Source organism: Manis pentadactyla, chromosome 11 (assembly GCF_030020395.1).
Source record: "Manis pentadactyla isolate mManPen7 chromosome 11, mManPen7.hap1, whole genome shotgun sequence".
In the NCBI taxonomy this organism is placed as follows: Eukaryota; Metazoa; Chordata; class Mammalia; order Pholidota; family Manidae; genus Manis; species Manis pentadactyla.
Genome location: NC_080029.1, coordinates 124,738,579 through 124,765,721, shown reverse-complemented (window position 1 = coordinate 124,765,721; position 27,143 = coordinate 124,738,579). Strand labels below are relative to the sequence as shown.

General features: G+C 39.7%; 2 protein-coding genes across 4 annotated transcripts in view; one reads left to right on the top strand and one right to left on the bottom strand.

Annotated features, from left to right (window-relative positions):
- The first annotated feature begins 9,680 nt into the window (after positions 1-9,680).
- On the top strand, positions 9,681-16,463 carry PSMA4 (proteasome 20S subunit alpha 4). 3 transcript variants are annotated; one of them, XM_036907584.2, is made up of 9 exons: positions 9,681-9,814; positions 11,138-11,159; positions 11,406-11,448; positions 11,725-11,887; positions 13,138-13,215; positions 13,527-13,615; positions 14,069-14,199; positions 14,724-14,847; positions 16,008-16,463. In XM_036907584.2, the coding sequence occupies exons 2-9, from the start codon at positions 11,157-11,159 to the stop codon at positions 16,160-16,162; spliced, it is 786 nt and encodes a 261-aa protein (XP_036763479.1). In that variant the 5' UTR covers positions 9,681-9,814; positions 11,138-11,156; the 3' UTR covers positions 16,163-16,463. The 3 variants fall into 3 exon arrangements, with proteins under 3 accessions (XP_036763479.1, XP_036763480.1, XP_036763481.1); XM_036907585.2 differs by having other exon boundaries at positions 9,694-9,780; XM_036907586.2 differs by lacking the exon at positions 9,681-9,814 and adding an exon at positions 10,056-10,080.
- Positions 16,464-19,559: 3,096 nt separating this feature from the next.
- CHRNA3 (cholinergic receptor nicotinic alpha 3 subunit) overlaps positions 19,560-27,143 on the bottom strand; it is a 31,126-nt gene continuing 23,542 nt past the window's right edge. Inside the window, exon 6 of the mRNA XM_036907588.2 lies at positions 19,560-21,099. Within this exon, the coding sequence (XP_036763483.2) occupies positions 20,971-21,099 (129 nt within the window). The 3' untranslated portion in view covers positions 19,560-20,970. The remainder of the gene's footprint in view (positions 21,100-27,143) is intronic.

The following is a 27,143-nucleotide window of genomic DNA, read 5'->3' as shown; positions in this document are numbered from 1 at the left end:
TTTTGAATTCGGTTTGCTAATATTTTGTTGAGTATTTTTGCATCTACGTTCATCAGGGATATTGGTCTGTAGTTTTCTTTTTTGGTGGGGTCTTTGCCTGGTTTTGGTATTAGGGTGATGTTAGCTTCATAGAATGAGTTTGGGAGTATCCCCTCCTCCTCTATTTTTTGGAAAACTTTAAGGAGAATGGGTATTATGTCTTCCCTGTATGTCTGATAAAATTCCGAGGTAAATCCATCTGGCCCGGGGGTTTTGTTCTTTGGTAGTTTTTGGATTACCTCTTCAATTTCGTTGCTGGTAATTGGTCTGTTTAGATTTTCTGTTTCTTCCTGGGTCAATCTTGGAAGGTTATATTTTTCTAGGAAGTTGTCCATTTCTCCTAGGTTTCCCAGCTTGTTAGCATATAGGTTTTCATAGTATTCTCCAATAATTCTTTGCATTTCCGTGGGGTCCGTCGTGATTTTTCCTTTCTCGTTTCTGATACTGTTGATTTGTGTTGACTCTCTTTTCTTCTTAATAAGTCTGGCTAGAGGCTTATCTATTTTGTTTATTTTCTCGAAGAACCAGCTCTTGGTTTCATTGATTTTTGCTATTGTTTTATTCTTCTCAATTTTATTTATTTCTTCTCTGATCTTTATTATGTCCCTCCTTCTGCTGACCTTAGGCCTCATCTGTTCTTCTTTTTCCAATTTCGATAATTGTGACATTAGACCATTCATTTGGGATTGCTCTTCCTTTTTTAAATATGCTTGGATTGCTATATACTTTCCTCTTAAGACTGCTTTTGCTGTGTCCCACAGAAGTTGGGGCTTAGTGTTGTTGTTGTCATTTGTTTCCATATATTGCTGGATCTCCATTTTGATTTGGTCATTGATCCATTGATTATTTAGGAGCGTGTTGTTAAGCCTCCATGTGTTCGTGAGCCTCTTTGCTTTCTTTGTACAGTTTATTTCTAGTTTTATGCCTTTGTGGTCTGAAAAGTTGGTTGGTAGGATTTCAATCTTTTGGAATTTTCTGAGGCTCTTTTTGTGGCCTAGTATGTGGTCTATTCTGGAGAATGTTCCATGTGCACTTGAGAAGAATGTATATCCCGCTGCTTTTGGATGTAGAGTTCTATAGATGTCTATTAGGTCCATCTGCTCTACTGTGTTGTTCAGTGCTTCCGTGTCCTTACTTATTTTCTGCCCAGTGGATCTATCCTTTGGGGTGAGTGGTGTGTTGAAGTCTCCTAGAATGAATGCATTGCAGTCTATATCCCCCTTTAGTTCTGTTAGTATTTGTTTCACATATGCTGGTGCTCCTGTGTTGGGTGCATATATATTTAGAATGGTTATATCCTCTTGTTTGACTGAGCCCTTTATCATTATGTAGTGTCCTTCTTTATCTCTTGTTACTTTCTTTGTTTTGAAGTCTATTTTGTCTGATATTAGTACTGCAACCCCTGCTTTCTTCTCACTGTTGTTTGCTTGAAATATGTTTTTCCATCCCTTGACTTTTAGTCTGTACATGTCTTTGGGTTTGAGGTGAGTTTCTTGTAAGCAGCATATAGATGGGTCTTGCTTTTTTATCCATTCTGTTACTCTGTGTCTTTTGATTGGTGCATTCAACCCATTAACATTTAGGGTGACTATTGAAAGATATGTACTTATTGCCATTGCAGGCTTTAAATTCGTGGTTACCAAAGGTTCAAGGTTAGCCTCTTTAGTATCTTACTGCCTAACTTAGCTCGCTTATTGAGCTGTTATATACACTGTCTGGAGATTCTTTTCTTCTCTCCCTTCTTGTTCCTCCTCCTCGATTCTTCATATGTTGGGTGTTTTGTGCTGTGCTCCTTCTAGGAGTGCTCCCATCTAGAGCAGTCCCTGTAAGATGTTCTGTAGGGTGGTTTGTGGGAAGCAAATTCCCTCAGCTTTTGTTTGTCTGGGAATTGTTTAATCCCACCGTCATATTTGAATGATAGTCGTGCTGGATACAGTATCCTTGGTTCAAGGCCCTTCTGTTTCATTGTATTAAATATATCATGCCATTCTCTTCTGGCCTGTAGGGTTTCTGTTGAGAAATCTGACGTTAGCCTGATGGGTTTCCCTTTATAGGTGACCTTTTTCTCTCTAGCTGCCTTTAACACTCTTTCCTTGTCCTTGATCTTTGCCATTTTAATTATTATGTGTCTTGGTGTTGCCCTTCTTGGATCCTTTCTGTTGGGGGTTCTGTGTATTTCCGTGGTCTGTTCGATTACTTCCTCCCCCAGTGTGGGGAAGTTTTCAGCAATTATTTCTTCTAAGATACTTTCCTTCTCTTTTCCTCTCTCTTCTTCTTCTGGGACCCCTATAATACGGATATTGTTCCTTTTAGATTGGTCACACAGTTCTCTTAATATTGTTTCATTCCTGGAGATCCTTTTGTCTCTCTCTATGTCAGCTTCTATGCGTTCCTGTTCTCTGATTTCAATTCCATCAATGGCCTCTTGCATTCTATCCATTCTGCTTAAAAACCCTTCCAGAGTTTGTTTCATTTCTGTGATCTCCTTTCTGGCATCTGTGATCTCTTTCCGGACTTCATCCCATTTTTCTTGCGTATTTCTCTGCATCTCTGTCAGCATGTTTATGATTCTTATTTTGAATTCTTTGTCAGGAAGACTGGTTAGGTCTGTCTCCTTCTCTGGTGTTGTCTCTGTGATCTTTGTCTGCCTGTAGCTTTGCCTTTTCATGGTGATAGGAATAGTCTGCAGAACTGGGACGAGTGACACCTGGAAGAACTTCCCTTCTTGTTGGTTTGTGGCCCTCCTCTCCTGGGAGAACAGCGGCCTCTAGTGGCTTGTGCTGCGCAGCTGCGCGCAGACAGGGTTCCTGCTTCCTGCCCGGCTGCTATGGAGTTAATCTCCGCTGTTGCTGTGGGCGTGGCCTGGCTCGGGCAGCTACTCCAAAATGGTGGAGTCGCGTTGGAGCAGGAGCTGCTGGGAGGCTATTTATCTCCGTAAGGGGCCTCCCTGCTCCCTGCAGCCCAGGGGTTAGGGTGCCCAGAGATCCCGGATTCCCTACCTCTGGATTAAGTGACCCGCCCTGCCCCTTTAAGACTTCCAAAAAGCACCCGCCAAAACAAAACAACGACCACAAAAAAAAAAACAAGAAAAAAAATTTTTTTAATTAAAAAAAAAAATTTTTTTTAATTAAAAAAAAAAAGGTGGTCGTTCGTTTTTCTTTATTCTCCGGTGCCAGCCTCAGGCCTCTGCTCACCGGTCTTTCTGCCCTGTTTCCCTAGTATTGGGGTCCCTGTCCCTTTAAGACTTCCAAAAAGCGCTCGCCAAAACAAAGCAGCAAAAAAGCAAAAAAAAAAAAAAATGGTCGCGCCCTTTTCTTATGCCCTCAGTCGCCCAGCCTCCAGTGCCTGCTCACTGTTCTTGCTGCCCTGTTTTCCCAGTATCGAGGGCCCTGCACTCTGGCCCGAATGGCTGGGGCTGGGTGTTCGGCAGCCCTGGGCTCCGTCTCCCTCCCGCTCTGCCTGCTCTTCTCCCGTCGGGAGCTGGGGGGAGGGGCGCTCGGCTCACGCGGGGCAGGGGCTTGTATCTTACCCCCTTCGCGAGGCGCTGGGTTCTCTCAGGTGCGGATGTGGTCTGGATATTGTCCTGTGTCCTCTGGTCTTTATTCTAGGAAGGGTTGTCTTTGTTATATTTTCATAGATATATGTTGTTTTGGGAGGAGATTTCCGCTGCTCTACTCACACTGCCATCTTCCGCCCCTCTCTTTTGGTTTTGTTTTTAACCTTTTACTTAGCTGTTCCATCTGTCTGTCCGTCCATCCATTTTTTTCCCCTGGATCATGTCTACAAGACACTCTTAAGAGAAATTAAAGAGGACACTAACAAATGGAAACTCATCCCATGCTCCTGGCTAGGAAGAATTAATATCGTCAAAATGGCCATCCTGCCCAAAGCAATCTACAGATTCAATGCAATCCCTATCAAATTACCAACAGCATTCTTCAATGAACTGTAACAAATAGTTCAAAAATTCATATGGAACCACCAATGACCCCGAATAGCCAAAGCAATCCTGAGAAGGAAGAATAAAGTGGGGGTTATCTTGCTCCCCAACTTCAAGCTCTACTATAAAGCCACAGTAATCAAGACATTTTGGTACTGGCACAAGAACAGAGCTACACACCAGTGGAACAGAATAGTGACTCCAAACATTAACCCAAACATATATGGTCAATTAATATATGGTAAAGGAGCCATGGACATACAATGGGGAAATGACAGCCTCTTCAACAGCTGGTGTTGGCAAAACTGGACAGCTACATGTAAGAGAATGAAACTGGATCACTGTATAACCCCATACACAAAAGTTAATTTGAAAGGGATCAAAGGCATGTATGTAAGCAATGAAACCATAAAACCTTAGAAAAAACATAGGCAAAACTCTGTTGGACATAAACATGAGTGACTTCATGAACATATTACCCTGGGCAAGGGTAACAAAAGCAAAAATGAACAAGTGGGACTATATCAAGCTGAAAAGCTTCTGTACAGCAAAGGATACCATCAACAGAACAAAAACGCATCCTACAGTATGGGAGAATATATCCATAAATGACAGATTGGATAAAAGGTTGACATCCAAAATATATAAAGAGCTCATGCACCTCAACAAACAAAAAGAGAACAATCCAATTAGAAGATGGGCAGAGGAGCTGAACAGACATTTCTCCAAAGAAGAAATTCAGATGGCCAACAGACACATGAAAAGATGCTCCACATCACTTGTCATCAGAGAAATGCAAATTAAAACCACAATGAGATATCACCTCACATCAGTAAGGATCACCACCATCCAAAGGACAAACAACAACAAATGTTGGCGAGGTTGTGGAGAAAGGGGAACCCTCCTACACTGCTGGTGGGAATGTAGACTAGTTCAACCACTGTGGAAAGCTGTATGGAGGTTCCTCAAAAAGCTCAAAATAGAAATACCATTTGATCCAGAGGTTCCACCAACAGGAATTTACCCTAAGAATGCAGCACTCTAGTTTGAAAAAGACAGATGCACCCCTATGTTTATCTCAGCACTATTTACAATAGCCAAGAAATGGAAGGAACCTAAGAGTCCATCAGTAGATGAATGGATAAAGAAGATGTGGTACATATACACAATGGAATATTATTCAGCCATAAGAAGAAAACAGATCCTACCATTTGCAACAACATGGATGGAGCTAGAGGGTATAATGCGTAGTGAAATAAGCCAGGCAGAGAAAGACACATACCAAATGATTTCACTCATATGTGGAGTATAAGAACAAAAAAAAACTGGAGGAACAAACAGCAGCAGACTCACAGAACCCAAGAATGGACTAACAGTTACCAAAGGGAAAGGAACTGAGGAGGATGGCTGGGGAGGGAGGGATAAGGGCAGGAGAAAAAGAAAAATGGATTATTTGCTTCACATTATCAAGGTAATATTATTAACATGTATAATGTGGGGGTGTGGCACGGAGGAGGGCTGTGCAACCCAGTGAAGACAAGTAGTGATTCTACAGCATCTTACTATGCTGATGGACAGTGACTGTAATGGGATTTGTGGGGGGGACTTGGTGAAGGGTGGAGCCTAGTAAACATAATGTTCTTCATGTAATTATAGATTAATGATACCAAAATAAATTAAATAAATAAAAATGAGGGTGATTTTAAAGGAAAGTATTGTTTCAATAATGCAGCCTTATCTGTACTAAATCCTAATACTAGTCATTGGGACATAGACTAGATCCAGAATTCTAGTTTCCCAAAAATATCAAGCTATGAGTCTTTAGATGTTTTAGTTTTCTCCCATCATTTCAATTAAAATTTTATTGTTTCTAGTCCTCATTTTCAGCCATGCATTCTTAATTTTGTCAAGTTGCTCCAAAAAGGAAAATCCAACTCCAGATAGTGCTACTTAACCTAATAACACAATTTGTCCTATCTAGCCTAGAAGCCATAAAAGTGCAAATAGTAATATAAATGGAACCCGAAATAGAAGCGCTTATCTTCCGAGGCCCTCTCAACTGACCACTGATGGAGACCTAACCGCACCCTTTATGCTCCCCCTCTCGGGATGAAACAGCCGGAGTGCTTGACACCCCTTTTCCCTAGCAGCAGCTAGGGTCTCTATCTGCAGAGGGGGGAATGAGACAGGGTCCTTGAGCTTAGACAGAATAGGGTGAGGGCCTCCGGAAAAAGCAAGGCAGGATATTTGCAGTCAGAGCAATGTAACTACATGCAAGGAAACCTCCTACTAAAACTCTGTGTTAAACATTGAGCTCTAGAGTCATTCTTCAGTGAAATCAGTTAAAGCTCAAAAGGCCAGGAGCAACTTGGCCTGGGATGTTTGAGTGTTCTGCAAATAAAGAAGGGTATCTCAGAGTAACCGGTGACTTCACTGTAAACTGCGCTAGCAAACAGACAACAGTCCAGCCCACCGTAGTGGCAGGGCAGGTGGTATAAGTCCATACCGTAAGCCCTGTCTTCACATTATCAAGGTATATTTGGTGTGGAATGTATCCTTCCTGCTCTAATAGATTATCCCAGAAATAGTCATGAAAGATTTCTCCGAGCTCTGCCATCTGTTTGTGACGACAACTTGAAGCTTCTAGATCCCACCTCTGTTGCAGTTGCAGCTGTATTCATCCTGCCAGTTTCTGGACTTGTCGGTGGAATGCAAAAAGAGATATCTAAGCTGGCCTGTGTATACAATAAGACAATGAATTTGACTGCTTCTGTATTATCTGAACTCAATCAATAGCTAGGAGAAGTGCGAGTTGCGGTGCTTCAGAATCGTGCTACTATAGACTGCCTGCTGTTAAAAGAACGTATGGTATGTGAACAGTTTCCAGGAATTTTTCTGATTTTTCTCAAACTATTCAAAATCAGTTAGACAATATTCATCATATTATTAATAAGTTTTCACAAATGCCTGAGTTACCTAACCAGTTTTCTTGGTTTCATTAGATATGGCCAGTAATTGTAGGTCTGCTTTTGCTATGTATCTGTATTCCTGTTATGTTAACGTGTGTACGTAATTTAATTAGTAGTTTGTTAAAACCTATACATGCTTATGTTACTCTACAAGAAGTCATGTCAAAGAAACAATCAGTCTTCTCATATTTTCTTCCTTTGCTACTTCTATAGCTTTTTTTCCTTCCTAAATACAGCCCTTTACTAGAATTCGTGCCTCATACTTAAAATTACTGTGTATCATAATCCTTCCAGCTGGTAAAGATACCTTAAGACATGTGCTGGACATAGAATCCATGGGGCATAAATCTGCAAAGAAGTAAAAAGCTAACCTTTTCAAAGAATATTGCTTCTCTCTCACTTACCAACTTTACATCTCCCTGTATGGCCCCAGAAGATGGCTGGTTAGCCAGAGATGGGTAAGATTCCTCAAGGAAGGAACAACCTAAGACAGGCACAGTCACAGGGGGCCATCCGGTGAGAAATTGGGGAATCAACTGAGGTGAGGCTTAGAACCTCATGCCCCCAGTTTTGAGAGAAATCTTCTGCACCCATGGCTGTTTTGTTGCCCTTGTCTAGCTCAGACTTTCCATCTTGATATCACATCACAAGATTTAAGAAAGATTATTTTTTATAAAAAAGTAAACTGTGTTAAAAAACTTTCTATTAGAAACTAATGTTTATTATATTTACCCACTACTTCAGCATTTTATTAAAAAAATAAGGGGGAAATGTGGGATTAATATATAAATCAAGTATAAAAATCAAATGTATAATCATATATGACTTGATTATTTTTACTGTAATTCCTGATAAGTGATCAGGAACATTACAAACAAGACCAAAACAGTTTCTGTGACCTAATTGCCCTTGCTATTGTTTCAATACCATGTAATATGTCATGCCCCAGGAGACTGGAGACTGCTGCCAAGGATTAAATTTAGAGTTAGTTAATGGTTGTCTATTAAGTCCCCCCCACAGAATTCTATTGTTGTTAACATGTATTTGCTCAGTAAATACTATGGGTGCCCTCTCAGCACCACTCTTGCGCTGTTATACCTTGAGTCCCCTGGCTGGCCCTTTAAGATCTTCGATATCTCATTGCATCTCCTCCCTTGTCTGCGGGTCAGAAGCAGGGAGGGGACCGACAGAGAGTGCACTCACCCAAGGGAGCATCCAAGGGCACCTCCTATCATCTCCCCACAGCCTCGGGGAAAGACCAAATAGAGCACCTCGACTTTGTCCACGGTGCTGCCAAGGCAAGCATTGGGCCAATGAATACAGGTCACAGACTAATGTTCAGGGACTACCATTGTTGGGAAACTCCCAGCGGGAGTTGAAGGCATTGAAGGCTTTCTACTATTTGATCTCTCCTTTTACATTTCTTCCTTTATTTCTATTTTCTCCTTCATTCTGGTCAGACTGAACTACCCTGTCATCCAAACTTGTCAAACTCATTCTTACATGTTATCTCAAACTCATTCTTCCATTTTATCACGACTGATCCTTCTTTTGATTTAAGAAATTTTACCTTTCACTTAAAACTGTTAATGCTTGCTTAATTCTGCAGTATGAACTAAGTTGGCAGGGATCTTTGGAAATTCCGTAAGTTATACTTCCACTTGAGGACGCTTTCAGATCATCACCTGTCTGGGTGTGGCTCTTAAGCCATTTTGCCTTGGCTGACCTTGTGCAACTGGGAACAGAAATGATAGGGAGACCTCAAAATGCAATTCATTCCCAGATTACCTCCTTTTCAAAGCCCAAATCCCCCAGTAATCGTTTTTCACCCCTCATGAAAAGGACCAAGTCCCTGCCCTCTGGACTGCTTCTTAGAGTAGACTATGAGCAAATGACTACACATTAACACAGACCTAGTCAACCTTCTATCTTGATGAAACTCGAAACACCAATAGCAGATAATTTATATAGGGACTGAAGCTGGGAGAAGGGCGGAAAGAAGAGATGGATAATGGACACATAAACATAACAATTTCAGTAAAGAAGATAAATGCTGCGTCTGTGTGGTTGAGACAGGGACCATGGGTGTAGTCTGAGTAGGGTGAGGGCCTCCGGAGAAAGCAAGGCAAGATATTTGCAGTCAGAGCAATGTAACTGCAGGCAAGGAAACCCCCTAATAAAACTGTTAAACATTCAGCTCTAGAGTCATTCTTCAGTGAGAGAGAGGTCCCTTACATTATAAAGAAAAAGGAGGCAGTTGGGAAGGGCTGCTTTGAACAAAATTCTATTGTTGAAAAGCAATTCAGGATGGTGATGGCTTCTCATTGGTAAGGAGAAAATCTTCCTTCCTCCTACTGGGGTTGTAAACTAGGTTTCTTCCTGCCCCGAAATGTGAAGTAAGCTGCCTGGGAAAGTTCCTAGGTGAGGGCTCCCCCTTCAGGGATTTCCAACTCCATTGTAAATAAGGAATCTCCTTACTAATTTTCACACTATCCTGATTTATGATTGACCAGTGCTTAAAAGAAAGTGAAAATGAAATATGAGCACAATGAGGAGAAGGAAATTAGCTATAATTCCTCTTGCTTTCGGCCAGGGTCTTCCCTTCCTCCTCCCCACGCGGTAGTGCCCTGTCCAGGTGACGAGGCCTCTGTCCGAGCAGCCGCCCCCGCCTTCCCCACCTCCAGGAAGGCACCCGGCGCTCGCTCCGCCCCCAAGAGACTTCCGTGTCCTCGGCTGCCCCGTCCCCCGTGGTTCTGCGCACGCGCGGGGGCCATACTAGCAGCGGGCACTCAGGTGCGGTTGTGCGCTTTCTCCGGCGGGTAAGGTGTTCAGGTGCGGATCTCGGCTCTTTAGTGTCTCCTGTCCGGTAAGCCTTTGCCCCCGGGACACCCGCGGAAGCTGCCTGTCGTCGCCGCGGTCGTGGGTGGTGTGTGTCGCGGCACTGCGGGTCCCGGCCTGCAGCCTCCGCGGAGCTTTGGACGCGGTGACTCTGCACCCGCGGCCTCGGTGATAGGCCGGTCGCGGGACTGCCCAGCCGCCGCTCTCGGGCTTCCATTCGCGTAGCAAGTACGGCGGGGCCGGGCGGGTGGTCAGGCCTGAGGAGTCGGGCGGCTTCCGTTCTGGGAACAGTCGGTACGTTAGCCTCCTGGATGTGCAGTGAACTCGAGTCGTGCGGTGCTGGACGTCAGGTGTGAGTGTGAGAAGTGCTTCCGCGCGAATCGGAACTCGCAGCAGGCCTCTAGCCGTGGCCTCTCGGCCCTGTGCTCAGGGCCATTCTTAACCTTTCATCCGCCTGTTGCAACAGCTCCGTAACTGGGTACCTTGCTCTCGGTCTCTCACAGCCAGAGTAAGAGTAATCTCTGTAAAATAATGCCTTTGGCTCTTTGCTCAAGAATCATTCGGTGGAACCCCATAGCTGAAGAGAAAATTGAGTTTTTACCTGGGTACGCGGGCCCGTCAGGACCTGATCCCAGGTTATCTTACCAGTCTTAATTCCCCATATTCCAGTATTTGGGAAAATGGGCCTTGGAGTCGGAAGTGCGGTTTTTCCGCTAACCCGTGCGGAGTCCCAGTGCTGTCCTTTGCAGGATTAGTAATGATGAGGCCGATTACCGCCCACCCACCTTCCAGTAGTTCAGAATCCTCTATCACTGTGGAGAATGCACACGCCTCTTGTCATTCAAGGCTCTGCATGATCTGGGTACTTGCTTGGCTCTCTAACGTCTTCGGGTTTTTTTTTTTTTTTAACTTAGTAATTGGTCTCTTGCCCATTGAGCGATCTATCCTGTTTCAGTGCCCTTTGATCAAGCTTTCTTTACTTAAAATGCACTTCCCTATCCTTCCTTTTAGACCTTCCACCTTATTCCTGCCTCTCCTATTTCTAATTTCTGCTCATTTTTTGTTTTTCAAAAAATACTTTCTTGATTTTTCTCCATCCCTCTTCCCACTCTGCACTTCGTGCCCCTATTTCCACATTGCTTTATAACTGTCTGTGTCTCCTTCCCCCACCCCACCGCCATCCTGTAAGCTCTTCAGGAAAGGGATTGGTCTTATCCATCCTGGTATTTCAGCGTCTAGCATAGTGCCTGGTGCGCCCTAAACGTTAGCTGAATGAAGGGAGTGAACAAAACAGGTTTTTTTTTTTAATTGAAAATTTTGTTTTAATAATGATCCTGTTTTCTTTTTACAGGAATTAAAGTACAGAAAACATGGTGAGTTAATACACATGCCAAAAGCTGTTGCCTGTTCAACGGTATTGCTTGTACTCAGCTCATAGACTTGCATGAGAAAATTAACTGGAAGGAAAAAGATAATTGAATGGTGTCCTTTTCCTTATCAGTTTCCTCTTACACACCGAACTTTGTGTACCAGGATATGTTTTATAAGACGATTTGTGAGCTTGCAGGAGTTGGCTTTTTTATTATTCATAGGAATCACTTGTATGTTTTCCTTTTCAGTCTCGAAGATATGACTCCAGGACCACTATATTTTCCCCAGAAGGTAAGATGGAAATTGGTTAATCTGTCTCAAATTTTAAAAAAATTTAGTGTTTGGCTTTTAGGGGGAAAAGACCTATAAACATTTTTATACCTCCTAAGTTGTTTTATTCTTTTTATACTTTTAAGTAATTATGGCCACCAGGTTGATTTACGTGCATCATAGAAGAGAGAAAATGGGGCTCTTATTCTTAGCCTGTCAGCATTGTTGTTTTCTCTTGGACCAGTGGTGCAGCAGCACAGAGGAGAGTCTTGGTTTCTCCCTGCTTGTGTTTTGTAGGTCGCTTGTACCAAGTTGAATATGCCATGGAAGCTATTGGACATGCAGGCACCTGTTTGGGAATTTTAGCAAATGATGGTGTTTTGCTTGCAGCAGAGAGACGCAACATCCACAAACTTCTTGATGAAGTCTTTTTTTCTGAAAAAATTTATAAACTGAATGAGTAAGTGAGATCTTAGAGAGTCTAGAATATCTCACTTTCACGCATAAGTGAGATCTCACATATTTGGGGGGGGCTGTTCTATGTGACATGGTAAAATTGAAGTGACCAGTTATTTGTGTTTTTACTTCTGACAGTTTTTGCTTTTATTTTGCTTGAAACCTCATTGAGACCTAGGACCATGTGTTAGTGGAGAAACATCACATTGTATAGTGATAAGAGTACAGGCTTAGTAGTCACATAGATTCGGGTTAAATCTGGGCTTCGCTGATAGAAGCTGTGTGACTTTACACCAATGTCTTAACTTCTCCAGGCCTCACAGCCTACTAGAGTGATGGTGGCAGGTTAATAAAATAAAGTAAATGAAATAGTCTAGTATCTGGCATATGGCAGGCCCTCAAAGTATTTAGAATGGCTACTTAAGAATTCTGTTGAATTATATTGAATCTTCCCAAAGGACATGTGTCCTAGAGGTCGGGGAACAGTTTAGCCACACTCTGTGCACTTACTGCAGTTTCTGTGATGGTTGTGTGGGGCTTTGCAGCTAGCAGAGAGCTGTATTTGTTGAGCAGAGATTTTTCCTTCAGCGATGGGCCAGGTGAGGGCTGTTGGAGGGTCTTTTTGATACACTTATTGGAGGAAGTGTCTTCCCTCCACAGGGTCACTGCTGGGCCCAGTCAGCAGTTTACAGGCTTAACAAGGCATAGTGACAGAGGGTGTCTAGGGTCTAGGTTGTAGGAGATTCAGGGCAGCCATCAGGGAATAGGAAGCAAAGAAAGAAAATGCACCCCTAGTTTGAGCCTAGCCGTGGATTTTCTAGGCAGGCCTGTAAAATAGCCTCCTCTAGGTCCCCTCATCAGAACCACCATCAGTCCAGGGTTTAGGAGTTGAGGGAACTCACTACCAAAGAACAAGCAGTAGTCTTTCTTTCTGGCAAAACTTTTTTTTCTTTGATGCTGAATCTTACTGGGATTTACTTTAGCTTCCCAGTGTTTTTTCTTTTGCCTCATTCATAAGCTGGTAATGACAAATCTGTTGGAGGGTGGCATTTGTTTATCTTTCATGTTGAATATCATCAAATTGAAAGCCTTCTATAAAGATAAAACTTCCATAACTTTTGTCTGAAGGGTGTAGCAGTTGTGAAGAATATTAAGAATGGTGAATTTCTATTAGAACATGGTTCTTTTAATATTTGTAAATACCCTTTGAAAACATCTTCCCTGCTTACCGGTCATATTTTTCTTTTACTCAAGGGACATGGCTTGCAGTGTGGCAGGCATAACTTCTGACGCTAATGTTCTGACTAATGAACTGAGGCTCATTGCTCAAAGGTATGATCATAAGTAGTGTAATTGAAGGAAGATACATAAATTAGTTTCAGTATTTGTAAGGAGAACTCATTTGCAAAAATTAAAGTCATTAAAAATCTAATTGAAAATTGTAGGTTTTATTTTTTTAACGGATTTATATAATGTTGTTTACTGTACGATCTGAGGATGTTGCCATGCCCTCCTCACCCTTCAAATTATAAATGACTATTATGATGTCCCCAAGGCATATATTTCTTTTCAGAGGGTATTTTGCTTAGAGAGTATTTGTGTTTCTAGAGAAAACTATTAATACGTCAATCTTTTTATCCAAGGTATTTATTGCAGTATCAAGAACCAATTCCTTGTGAGCAGTTGGTCACAGCACTGTGTGATATCAAACAAGCTTATACACAGTTTGGAGGTATTGAATATTTTGGAAATTTTATTTCACAAAGTTAAAATTTTTTATGAGTAATCTTTTGAGACAGTAAAAAGGAATTGAATTATGAACAAGTAAACACTTCATACATTCCTGCTTCATGAAGTTACTGGGTTCAACTGTGTAGATTATCACATATGTTTTATTAGTAGACTATTGAAAGGCCAAATATTTTGTATCTAGAAAAACTGCTTTTTACATAATAATGAAATTCAGCACTAGTCTTTTGGGTCTTTATTCCCTCTCCTGGCTATGTCCAAATCCAAGAAACAAAAGTGGAATTTTTGATAAGCTTTTCTCTGGTGGCCAGAACACAAAGCAATTTATGAACGGTTAATTTCTTAGAAACAGTTTAGCCACATTGACTGAGTTCAAGTAACTATAGTGATACTGAATTTAAATTGCTCATGTTTGGGGTTTTTTTCTTTGTTAAAGGAAAACGTCCCTTTGGTGTTTCATTGCTTTACATTGGCTGGGATAAACACTATGGCTTTCAGCTCTATCAGAGTGACCCTAGTGGAAATTATGGGGGATGGAAAGCCACATGCATTGGAAATAATAGCGCTGTGAGTATTTTTGTATTTTTTTTAAATCTAGCAAAAAGTCTAATGACTACCATAATTTTGAAGTAGTGATGAGTAAAAGCAGTATTTTAAGATAGCTGCAACGACCGTAAGTTGATATGAAAATGTCTATCTATGATGTCTACTGGTGATGAAGTCGCCGGTATTGCTGATACTAGTGTGATTTATTGTCTACATTTATATACTTCAAGGAAATGCTAATTTTCAATTAAAAGTTGTGAAAATAAGGTCAAGTCTTTTTTTCACATCCTAGTTCACAGATCCCTTGAATTCTGTCACAGATCCTTTGGAGATCTGAGGAACCCAGGTCAAAGACTCCATCCATAGAACATCAACATCCACCCCATTCCTCACCCCACTGTATTTCTATCCTCCTTGCCATCAAAATTGTTTATATCGGTTTGAATGCCAATAATAATCTAGGTATTATTCTTTTGACTAACCTGTATTTCTAAAATATGTAGAAATTTAAAGAAAGTTTTATATATTGATTCTTTGTTTTATAGGCAGCTGTATCCATGTTAAAACAAGACTACAAAGAAGGAGAAATGACTTTGAAGTCAGCACTTGCTTTAGCTATTAAAGTCCTAAATAAGACCATGGATGTTAGTAAACTTTCTGCTGAAAAAGGTAATTTATGTTGACTCCTCAAATGTATTCACTTGAATAAGGGAATTAAGTTGCTACTATATTAGGCCTTTAACAAGTTATTTTAGTTCATTGAAAAAGCAGGCTTGTGATTTATGTGGCCTTATACCTATTTACTAAATGAGGACACTGGGGCTTAGTGAGTTTAAATGATTTTATCAAGGTCAGCATTGGTTGGTAAGTTATGGAGCCACAATCCCACACCACATTCCAAGCTTAAGGATTTCAGCCTGAGTTTTCAATGTTCATAGATAGAGATCTGAGCCATGCTACTTTTAGTTAAAAATTATCTTACTTCCTGACAATTGATACCTGTTCACGTGTATACCTATGATAATATGTATGTAGCTATGTAGCTACATATTTCTATATGTGCATGGTGTACTGTATCAGAGGTTTAACATTTATATGAGTTGTGTGCCCGCTCTGTTGAACCTACTCTTACCTTAAGCCCTTGTTTGCAATTTGAATGCTTTATTTAGCTTAAGTTTTATGACCATGTAAAACAGTATTTCTAAATAAACATATTTCCAAAGTTGTGGTGAATTAACATACTGATTTAGTTCAGGATAACTTGGCTCCTGATGTTCCTTAGAAAATGCCGTTTACTTGCAGAATACCCTTTGTTGTCTATCTCTACCTAATTTCCAGGAGGGCACTAATCAGCTTTTCTCTACTCAAAAAATTCCTTCTCCTCTTGATATCAGTGTACTTTTCTTGTCCATAGCCATGGAAGCTGCTTTCCATGCCTTTTTTTGAAAAGAGATTTGAAAAGCCCCTGAAACCTAGGTGTAATTACTGGTTAGAGATTCTGGCTGAACCTTCAGAGGTTTCAACTGGAAATTGTAGTTCCTGCTAGTCATCACAGCTAATAGCAGGTTGGCTGGAGCAATTAGCTGGTTGTACTTTGTTCAAGACAGTGACAGGATGGCAGTTCAGAAAGTTGGAATGGGCGAAGAGAAGGAAGATATTTAAATAAAAATACTAATAAAAACATTGCAAGATCAAAGGTACTCAGCATTACTACAGAAGAGTGGTGAACTAGGGCTCAGGATATGTGAAGAGGTTAAACTATGATAGCCTGTTAAGTTTGTTTACCGAGTGTGCCTGCCTATAATACAAATGTATGTGTTTGCTTCTAGTGGAAATTGCCACACTAACAAGAGAGAATGGGAAGACAGTCATCAGGGTCCTCAAACAAAAGGAAGTAGAACAGCTGATCAAAAAACATGAGGAAGAAGAAGCCAAAGCTGAGCGTGAGAAGAAAGAAAAAGAACAGAAAGAAAAAGATAAATAGTAGAAAAAGTCAGGGATTTTATCATTCATTTGGGGTACCATTTCAGTGTAAAAGCTGTCCTACTCTTCCACATTGAGAAAGCTTTGACTTTTTTTAACTTGTGTAGTGGTAAAATAGGATGGTACCAGCTGAATTGGGTCATTATTTCTGTCCAGTTGAACATTGTAATAATGATTACTCTTCATGGACATATTTAGACTCTGCCCCTCTTCTTCTTTGGAATAAAACTTGGAAAGACTAGAAATGGCGAGGGAAAAAATTCTGTGTAGCAATATTTATTAAAGATACCAGGATTAACAGAGCCATGACCTTTTCATGCTTTATGTATACTGTGGCAGCCTTTGCAGGTACTTCTAAATAGGATGTTAAAATTGACAGAAGTGTGACATCATAAAAAAAGGTGAGAACTGTGCACTAAAGGTTTCCTTTGCTGTCATTCTTCTACCATCTTAGAGAATCTGTAACTCAATTTAAGCAAAACAGAGATGCCCTTTTCTTAGGCCTCTGATAGGGTAATAACAGATGAGGTCTATCCAGTGTGTTAAGAATTACATTCCTCTGCTAGGTGTTGCCAGCCTTTGATGTTGATGGATATTCATGTTGGACTTAAAAATTGTGCATTTGTGTGTGCACATATTTGTGTACACATAAACTACTATAAAACATGAAAGGATAATTAAAATGAAAGCCCTCCATATACAATACCCAGCTTCAGAAACAAACTAATCAGTACTTCTGAAGCCTCCATTAGATCTCCTTCCTCTTGATACCCAAGAGATAACCACTGTTTTGGGTTTGTCATTGCACTTATTAGGGTTTTTACACTGGTTTTCTGCCCATCTACTCCAGGTGGTCATAGGTCTGTCAGAGAACCCCACTTCTTTTAACTGAGGTGGGCATATCCATCAGGCTGGCCAGATAACCCATCTCTGTATCCAGGGATTGGTTTGAGAATGAACATGTGGGGTGAGCCAAGCCAGTATTAATGTGTGGGTATGAGGAGAATGCTGAGGATCTTGTAGCTAGGACAGGCTGTTGACAGACAGCAACCCAAGCCACAGGAAAGGTGGTGTGCAGAAGAAATTAAGGCCATAGAGGAAAAGTGGAACCAAGAGGTAAGAACAGTTCAGCTTTGGCTGAAGGGACCTCCATTGCCAACCTGTGCCGTCATATGTCACTTAGGTTGATGCGCTTATGATTGAGTCCTCTTTGATAGAAGTGCTATTGAGCAGTGGTCTGTGGACAGAAAGATTTAGCACACCTTGGGGTTTGTTAGAATTGGAAATTGTGGTGTCCCATCCCAGACCTACTGAATAAACAGGAGAGCCCAGCAATCTGTTTTAGTAAGCTCTGCATGTGTTTCTAATGTATCCTAGGTTTGAGAGTGCTTTGCTAAGTTAGAATCACCAGGTCAGTTCTTAAATTATAGAGCTGTACTCCATACCAGTCAAATCAACCTCTGGGGTAGGACTCTCCTATTAGCATTTAGCTAAGTGTTCCCAGATGATGCATGTGGAGAGTGAGGTGTGAGAGTCAGTGCACTGAGCCATAGCTTAGGCTTCTCAGCTGTTAGAAAGGAGATCCCATTCTAATCCATCATAAGTGCTCTTAAGGAATAGAAGTGTGTCACAGTTTTCTGCAAAGACAACCTCACATGGTGGTGTTCAGGTGGGACTTCAACCTCACAAGGTGTTTCCAAGTCCCACTGACATAGTGCTTTTTCAGTCTTATAAATTTCTCTTTTACTCTTTCACTTGATTCTTGTTATTCTTGGTAGCTATACTCTAAAGTCACAGTGAACACTGAAGTAGCAAATACTGAACCATTGTTCCTAGGGGAAATACTAGGTTAGATTCCTCTGGGCCTCTGATCACACTATTTTCATCTGCTGATCAATATATAACCTTTTATGTGTGTTTCTGTTTAAAGACAGTTTAATATACATTGTTAATTCATTAATACTGAACTCATGGCCAACAGCACTAAAACTCATGCTTAAGTGAAGCTTATCTAATATATCTACTTTGTCCACAGGTCACACCAAGCCTTCTTGCACTTAGGAACACTAGCCAGCCATAGCAACTCATTAACATTCATTTAAATCCCCTTGACCACACTTACCACAATTAATAGAACCATCATCTACACAAATTATTAAGTGACTCCCATTTTAAAAACATGTTTATGGCTACTACTGAGTCAGTAAGAAAACCATGTTCCAAGATTAAAGATGGTATTCTAATTAGGTATAAGCACATTGTTATCTACCTGTAATGTTTCAATTATCTCTTTAATTCCATCAATTACAACAATGGAATATTAGAGTTATAAGGACCTTTCGACATAATCTACTCTTAGTCTCTTACTGTTAAGTATCATGTATCACAGGGAAACAAGTTAAATTTCATCTCTAAATGCCCCTGATTCAGCTATGACCAAGAACCCTGATAGAAACCTCATATTTGATTTAGAACTCTTAGATCCTGAGACAACAATGCCTTATCATTTATAGTAAGTAACCCATCTAAGTTCAAATCAACACTCTTTGGAAGGCAGAGGGGATCCTGTCAAATTTGCATCTTATTGTAGGCAGGTGTTTAATGCCGTTTAATGAGTGAAAGTCTGGTTTGATAAATTTAAATGGCCTGTTAGCTATCTTTGCATGTGTACAACTCTGATACCTCATATATCCATTACTATAAAAATTTTTATGCATAGATTTATAGAAATTTTTCTTTTGACTTGTGAGTCACAGTGGGTTGCAATTTTATCAGTTTTATTTTTGCATAGGAAAATCATCAAAATGACTAGTGAGAAGATTAAAATTATCTGTGAGTCATCATTTCTTGCTAGTGGTTATTCAGATTCAGAAGTGTAGTATGGGATACTTCCTTAATAATTAGTCTAAAGCAGTGGTTCTCAACTGGGAACAATTTTTCTCTCCAAATAGAAATTTAATAATTTTTGGAGACATTTTTGATGGTCACAGCTGGCAAGGGACAGGGTATGTTACTGGTGTCTAGTGGGTAGAGATCATGGTACTACTGTAGACCCTACAATGTACAGGACAGTCCACCCAACACAGAAGCATCCAACCAAAAACATCATTAGTGCTAAGGTTGAGAAACCTTGTGCTGAAGTCTCATTAATGATGATGTGTGACTAGGCATAATTTCTCATAGTATGATTTAGAATTATGTAAGATAGATAGTTGAGACCCTTCACAATGGAGGTATGGCCCTTAGACTCTTGAAAAACAGTACAGAACAAGAAGTGTGTGGTAAGAAATGGTAGTAGTGGGGTATTGTTGAAATTGTGTGAAATCTCAAGGAGATTATGGGATAAATAAGAAAAACCTTGGAAATCTATTGTTATTGATACTGAACCAATATCAGTTGGTTATAGTTTTCAAATTTAGCCCATTTTTACGTGTTTCATAACATAGCACACTACTTATCACTGTAGAAGAATTATATTTTGACATGTTTTCACCTTAACAAAAAGGCTGGCTAAATGTTCATTTATCCATAATAAATACTTTGACATTTTTATTGCATCCATCTTTTTTGACAAAAATCAATGTTTTAAAAATTTCTGACAGACAACTGGATAATAAGTAAACCTTGAAATACCAAATACAGTAGCTTGATAGAAAGTATGTTACTATTAAGAAAGAGCCTAAATAAACATAAGACCTAAAACAATAAAATTCTTAGGAGAAAACAGAACAAATGCTTATGATACTGGGTTTGGCAATGATTTGATGCAAAAGACACAAGCAACAACAGCAAAAGAGAAAAATTGGACTTCATAAAAATTTTGTGCATCAAAAGATACTACCAACAGCAAAAAGGCAACCCATGGAATGGAAGAAACTATTTTGAAAATCATATATCTAGTAAATTTCAGGAGTTTTGATTAATCCCTCAGCAATGAAAAAAATACCAAAAATGGAGCAAAGGACTTGAATAGACATTTCTCTAAGAAGATATGAATGGTAAATAATCACATGAAAAGAACCACAACATCACTAATCATTACAGAAATGCAAATCAAAATGAGATACCACTTAATACCTATTAGAATGGCTACTATTAAAAAAAACAGTAAACAAGTGTTGAGGATGTGGAGAACTGGAACCCTTGTGGGAGTAAAATGGCACAGTCATGGTGGAAAATAGTAAGGCAGTTCCTCAAAAACTTGTAAGAATTACCATATGGTCCAACAATTCCACTTTGGGGTATATACCCAAAGAAATTGAAAGCAGGGTCTCAAAGAGAGATTGGTACCTCCATGTTCATAGCAGCATTAACTACAATAGCTAATATGGAGCAGCCCAGTGTCCACTGACGGATGAATGGATAAACAAAATATGGTATATACATACAATGGAATATTCAGCCTTAAAAAGGAAGAAAATTATGTCATATGCTACATGGATGAAACTTCAGGACATTATGCTAGGTGAAATAAACCAGTGACAAAAAAATTCAGTATGATACCACTCATGAGATGCTTAAAGTAAAAAAAAAAATACAGACAGGAAATGGTGATTATTGGACTGGGGAAAGGACAGAATAGGGAGCTATTGTTTATTATGTAATAGAGTATCACAGTTTCAGTTTTATAAGATCAAAAGAGTTATGGAAATGGATGGTGGTGATGGTTGTACAACTGAATATTTAATACCACTAAACTGTACACTTAAAAATGGTTAAGATGGTAAGTTTTAAGTGTACTTTACCACAATAAAAAAAAGTACCCCTCCCCCCCACACAAAACCAAGCCTCAAACACACATTTTAGTGCTTAGGCATCATCTCTTGCCATCAAGGGTTGCAGAAATAATCCTGCTGTCCCTAAAATGCACACCAGAATGAAAACCCACAGAAAAATACGATCGATCACCATGGCAACATACTTCCAGTCATCTTGAATCTGAAAAACAAATCATGAAAGAATAATGAAACACGAAGGAAAGGGCAGAGTGAACACATTTTCAACATTGAATATTTAATACTATGTTGCAGTGGCAGAAGCAGCAATTCTGTCACCAACATGCAAGAAAACTTTCCTATTCATACAGTCTGAGGAAATGCACCATTCTTGTTTCTCTTCATGCACTAGAGAATTAAGTCTAAAATATTTGTCATGTTAAATCTGTTTTACATCAGACACTTCTTAATGTATACATAACCTATTTTTTTCTCAGCAGAATTCCAATTTATAGTTACTAAAACCAGTTACTTATGCCTCTTGTGGTAGAACTCTGGGACTTTGTTAGAATAAATAATAGAATCCAACATAATTTACCAGAGTTTCAAAGTACTAATTATCAAGTTTTAGATACTAATTTCCTGTTAACATCTGTTCCAAAAATGAAGTAAGCACATCAGGACAAACCTATTACCACTCTTCCACTGCCCCCTCCACAATGCCCAACTAACCAAGTATGTTCAATTGTAAGGTCAAAATATCAAGGAATTCTATACAATATAGAACAGGTTGAAAATGAGAAATAACTGCTGACAATAAATTAAAAGAAGAAAAAGCAAGACTAATTGTATATAAAATAGCTTCAAATTAGACTTGAAATAGGAAGGAGATTTGCACATTAATTGTACTCCTAGAGAACTCAGAAAGCAAGGAAACCACAATTGAGAAAGAATGCATGACTCAACTGATTTTGAAAAAGTAATCACGTAAAAAGGCAGCATGTGATTTAGTAATTCAGTGCACTGAAAGAGGATTCTATTTCATCATGAGCTGGAGCAAATGTGTCCTCTTGATGACACAAGTCACAGCGAAAATAGAATTATAATCCCTATTTGCCACAAGGTACTTTATTTGAATTCCGAAGACTTTGGTTTATAAGTGCTTCAAATACACAGTAGCCTCTGTGAGTCCAACCCACTCCCTACCAGGGAAACATCCTAAAGATCTAGGACACAGGGGAACACAGAGATCTGGAGACAGTCTTTGATTATAATCCCAGCTTTGCTGATTTGTGACTTCATTTAGCTTGTTTCCTCGTCTTTAAAATGGGCATAAGAACAGTACTACCCCAGAGGGTTGTTAGAAGGATTAAGTGAAATAATGCACCTGGCATAGTACTTAATAATACCTACTTAATGCTAACTAAACAAATTAGCATTATCCAAGTATGACTCCCTCTGGCGGCAATTCACATGGGTCAGCATAGGAGAAAAACATGGGATTTGGGTCTTACAAATGAGTACAAATACTACCTCAAAATAGTGGGAGAAATTAACTTTATGTCTAAGGCTTAGTCTGTAAGGCACAATGGTGTTGGCAATTGTCTGGAAACCTTAGACCCAATGATCAGTAACAGGTAGATTTGTATTAGGCAAAGTGGTGAACTAGCCCGAGCTTCTGGCTCCCTCTCCCAGTCCAACCCTTAAGAATGTCCAGGAATCAGGAGGAAAACGTGCTTAAGGACAGAACCTGGGAAGGTGTGGCCTGGTGAGTGTGAGTGTGCCATTGGCTTTTGGTATAGGGCAAGGAACTGGGGAGAGCTTTGAGGTAGTGCTTTGTCCTCCCTTAACACTTTGTCTCTTTTCAGCCTGCCCACTCCAGCCCAGAAATTCAAGTGGGGGTAACTTGTGAGTGAAGGAGAATGGAAGGTGCCCATTGACTGTAGGAGCTGGACACTTCCCACCTCCCTCACACCAACGGTGAACAACTTCAGTGAAGCAAAAAGAACTTGGAAGAGGTCAGAGCTAGGTGGGAGGTACAGAGAAGTACCCTGAGGGACAAGGTCATCTGGGAGAAAGAAAGCACCCTTGAAGGGTGCTGTAGCCCATACTGTAGGCTCTTGGCCTTGTAGAGCCTGGCTTTGGGTCCCTCCTTCAAACATAATTCAGCAAGGGTGGCTGACACCCCCAGAAAAAGTTTACAGGCTCCAAATACACAACCTTCCCTATGTGAAAGAAAATTTTTGGATCAGAGAGGTTAAGGATTTAAACTAAACATGGTATCTTCAGATAAGAGGGAGTATTAGAAACATGAAGAAGGAATAAGCAGCATTATAGAACCAAGTAGAATGTAATTGTGAAAAACAAGTTGTAGTAAAGAACACAAGAGATAAGATAACTAGCAAGAGTGGAGACAGCATAGGAAAGCAGCAGTGAAGTGGCAGGTAAGAGTGAGGAATTCACCCAGTAGACAGTAGAAAGGAATGAAAAGGTGGGAAAGTAAAAGGAAAGCTAAGAGATGTAGAGGCTGGAAGTAGATGTGTCCAGGTCTGTACAACAGGAGTTCAGGGAAAGGGAAGTGCAAAGGGCGAGGAGAAAAATCTTTACAGAAATAACCTTGATTTCCCCAGAACTAAAGAAAGATGGAAAACCTCAGAATGAAATGGCTTATAAGAATGCCAGATTAGGAGAGACACACACTGACACATTGTGTTTGATATCATTAGATTTCTCTATGAATACAATATTCTAATAGCTCTCAGACAGAACTGATGACTCACAAAGGAACAACACTCAACTTAATTTTTCAGAAGTGACACTGAAGCAAAAGGCCCATGGAATATTATTATTTTATTTCATTTATATTTTGGTATCATTAATGTACAATTACATCAGCAAAATTACGGTTACTAGACTCCCCCTATTATAAAGTCCCCACCACATACCCCATTAGTCACTGTACATCAGCGTAGTAACATGCTATAGAGTCACTACTTCTCTGTGCTATACTGCCTTCCCTGTGTCCCTCCCTACACTATGTGTGCTAAGTGTAATGTCCCCTTTTTCCCATTATCCCTCCCTTCCCACCCATTCTCTCCAGTCCCTTTCCCTTTGGTAATTTTTATTCCATTCTTGGGTTCTGTGAGTCTGCAGCTGTTTTGTTCCTTCAGTTTTTTCATTCTTATACTCCACAGATGAATGAAATAATTTGATACTTGTCTTTCTCTGCCTGGCTTATTTCACTGAGCATAAATACCCTCTAGCTCCATCCATGTGTTGCAAATGGTATGATTTCCTTTCTTCTTATGGCTGAATAATATTCCAATGTGTATACATACCACATCTTCTTTATCCATTCATCTACTGATGGACACTTAGTTTGCTTCCATTTCTTAGCTATTGTAAATAGTGCTGTAATAAACATGGGAGTGCATATGTCTTTTTCAAATGTCTCCTACATTCTTAGGGTAAATTCCTAGGAGTGGAATTCCTGGGTCAAATGGTATTTCTATTTTTAGTTTTTTGAGGAATCTCCATACTGCTTTCTACAATGGTTGAACTGCATTCACACCAGCAGTGAAGGAGGATTCCCCTTTCTCCCATCCTCGCCAATATTTGTTCTTGTTTGTCTTTTGGATGTTGGCCATGCTAACTGGTGTGAGGTGATACCTCATTGTGGTTTTAATTTGCATTTCTCTGATGATAAGCGATGTGGAGCATCTTTTCATATGCCTGTTGGCCATCTGAATTTCTTCTTTGTATAAGTATCTGTTCAGCTCCTCTCCCCATTTTTTAATTGGATTATTTGCTTTTTGTTTGTTGAGGTGCATGAGCTCCTTATATAATTTGGATGTCAACCCCTTATCGCATATGTCATTTATGGATATATACTCCCATACTGTAGGATGCCTTCTTGTTCTGCTGATGGTGTCATTTGCTGTACAGAAGCTTTTTAGTTTGACATAGTCCCACTTGTTCATTTTTGCTTTTGTTTCCCTTGCCCAGGGAGATATGTTCATGAAGAAGTCGCTCATGTTTATGTCCAAGAGATTTTTGCCAATGTTTTTTCTTAGAGTTTTATGGTTTCATGACTTACATTCAGGTCTTTGATCCATTTTGAGTTTACTTTTGTGTATGGGGTTAGACAATAATTCAATTTCTTTCTCTTGCATGTAGCTGTCCAGTTTTGCCAACACCAGGTGTTGAAGAGGCTGTCATTTCACCAGTGTATATTCATGGCTCCTTTATCGTATATTAATTGACCATATATACATGGGTTTATATCTGGGCTCTCTAGTCTGTTCCATTGGTCTGTGGGTCTGTTCTTGTGCCAGTACCAAATTGTCTTGATTACTGTGGCTTTGTAGTAGAGCTTGAAGTCAGGGAGTATAATTCCCCCTGCTTTATTCTTCCTTCTCAGGATCGTTTTGGTTATTCAAGGTCTTTTGTGGTTCCATATGAATTTTAGAATGTTTTGCTCTAGTTCATTGAAGAATGCTGTTGATATTTTGATAGGAATTGCATTGAATCTGTAGATTGTTTTAGGCAGGATGGCCATTTTGACAATATTAATTCTTCCTATCCATGAACATGGGATGTGTTTCCATTTCTTAGTATATTCTTCAATTTCTCTCATGGGTGTCTTGGAGTTTTCAGAGTATAGGTCTTTCACTTCCTTAGTTAGGTTTATTCCTAGGTATTTTATTCTTTTTGACGGAATTGTTTTCCTGATTTCTCTTTCTGCTATTCATTGTTAATGTATAGGAATGCAACTGATTTCTGTGTATTCATTTTGTATCCCACAACTTTGCTGACTTTAGATATTAGATCTAGTAGTTTTGGAATGGATTCATTAGGGATTTTTATGTACAATATCATGTCATCTGCAGACAGAGACAGTTTGACTTCTTCCTTGGCAATCTGGATGCCTTCTGTTTCTTTGTGTTGTCTGATTGCCGTGGCTAGGACCTCCAGAACTATGTTGAATGACAGTGGGGAAAGTGGGCATCCTTGTCTTCTTCCTGATCTTAAAGGAAAATCTTTCAGCTTCTATCTGTTAAGTATAATGTTGGCTGTGGGTTTGTCATATATGGCCTTTATTATGTTGAGGTACTTGCTCTCTGTACCCATTTTGTTGAGAGTTTTTATCATGAATGGATGTTGAATTTTGTCAAATGCTTCAGCATGTAGGGAGATGATCATGTGGTTTTTGTTCTTTTTGCTAATGTGGTGGATGATGTTGGTGGATTTTCTAATGTTGTACTGTTCTTGCATCCCTGGGATGAATCCCACTTGATCATGACGGATGATCTTTTTTATGTATTTTTGAATTCAGTTTACTAATATTTTGTTGAGTATTTTTGCATCTATGTTCATCAGGGATATTGGTCTGTAATTTTCCTTTTTTGTGGTGTCTTTGCCTGGTTTTGGTGTAAGAGTGATGCTGGCCTCATAGAATGTGTTTGGAAGTATTTCCTCCTACTCTTTGGAAAACTTTAAGGTAGATGGGTATTAAGTCTACACTAAATGTTTGATAAAATTCAGCAGTGAAACCGTCTGGTACAGGCATTTTGTTCTTAGGTAGTTTTATGAGTGCTAATTCAATTTCCTTGCTGGTAATTGGTCTGTTCAGATTTTCTATTTTATCCTGGGTCAGCCTTGGAAGGTTGTATTTTTCTAGAAACTTGTCCATTTCTTCGAAGTTATCCAATTTGTTACCATATAATTTTTCATAGTATTCTCTTGTAATTCTTTGTATTTCTGTGGTGTCCGTAGTGATTTTTCCTTTCTCATTTCTGATTCTGTTTATGTGTATAGACTCTCTTTTTTTCTTGATAAGCCTGGATAGGGGTTTATCTATTTTGTTTGTTTTCTCGAAGAACCAGTTCCTGCTTTCATTGATTTTTTCTATTTTATTCTTCTCGATTTTATTTGTTTATGCTTTAATGTTTATTATGTCCCTCCTTCTACTGACTTTGGGCCTCATTTGTTCTTCCTTTTCCAGTTTGATTAATTGTGAGTTTAGACTGTTCATTTGGGATTGTTCTTCTTTCTGGGGCAGGCCTGTACTTCCCTCTTAGCATGACCTTTGCTGCAGCCCACAGATTTTGCAGTGTTGAATTATTGTTGTCATTTGTCTCCATATATTGCTTGATCTCTGTTTTTATTTGGTCATTGATCCATTGATTGTTTAGGAGCATGTTATTAAGCCTCCATGTGTTTGTGGGCTTTTTCGTTTTCTTTGTGGAATTTGTTTCTAGTTTCATA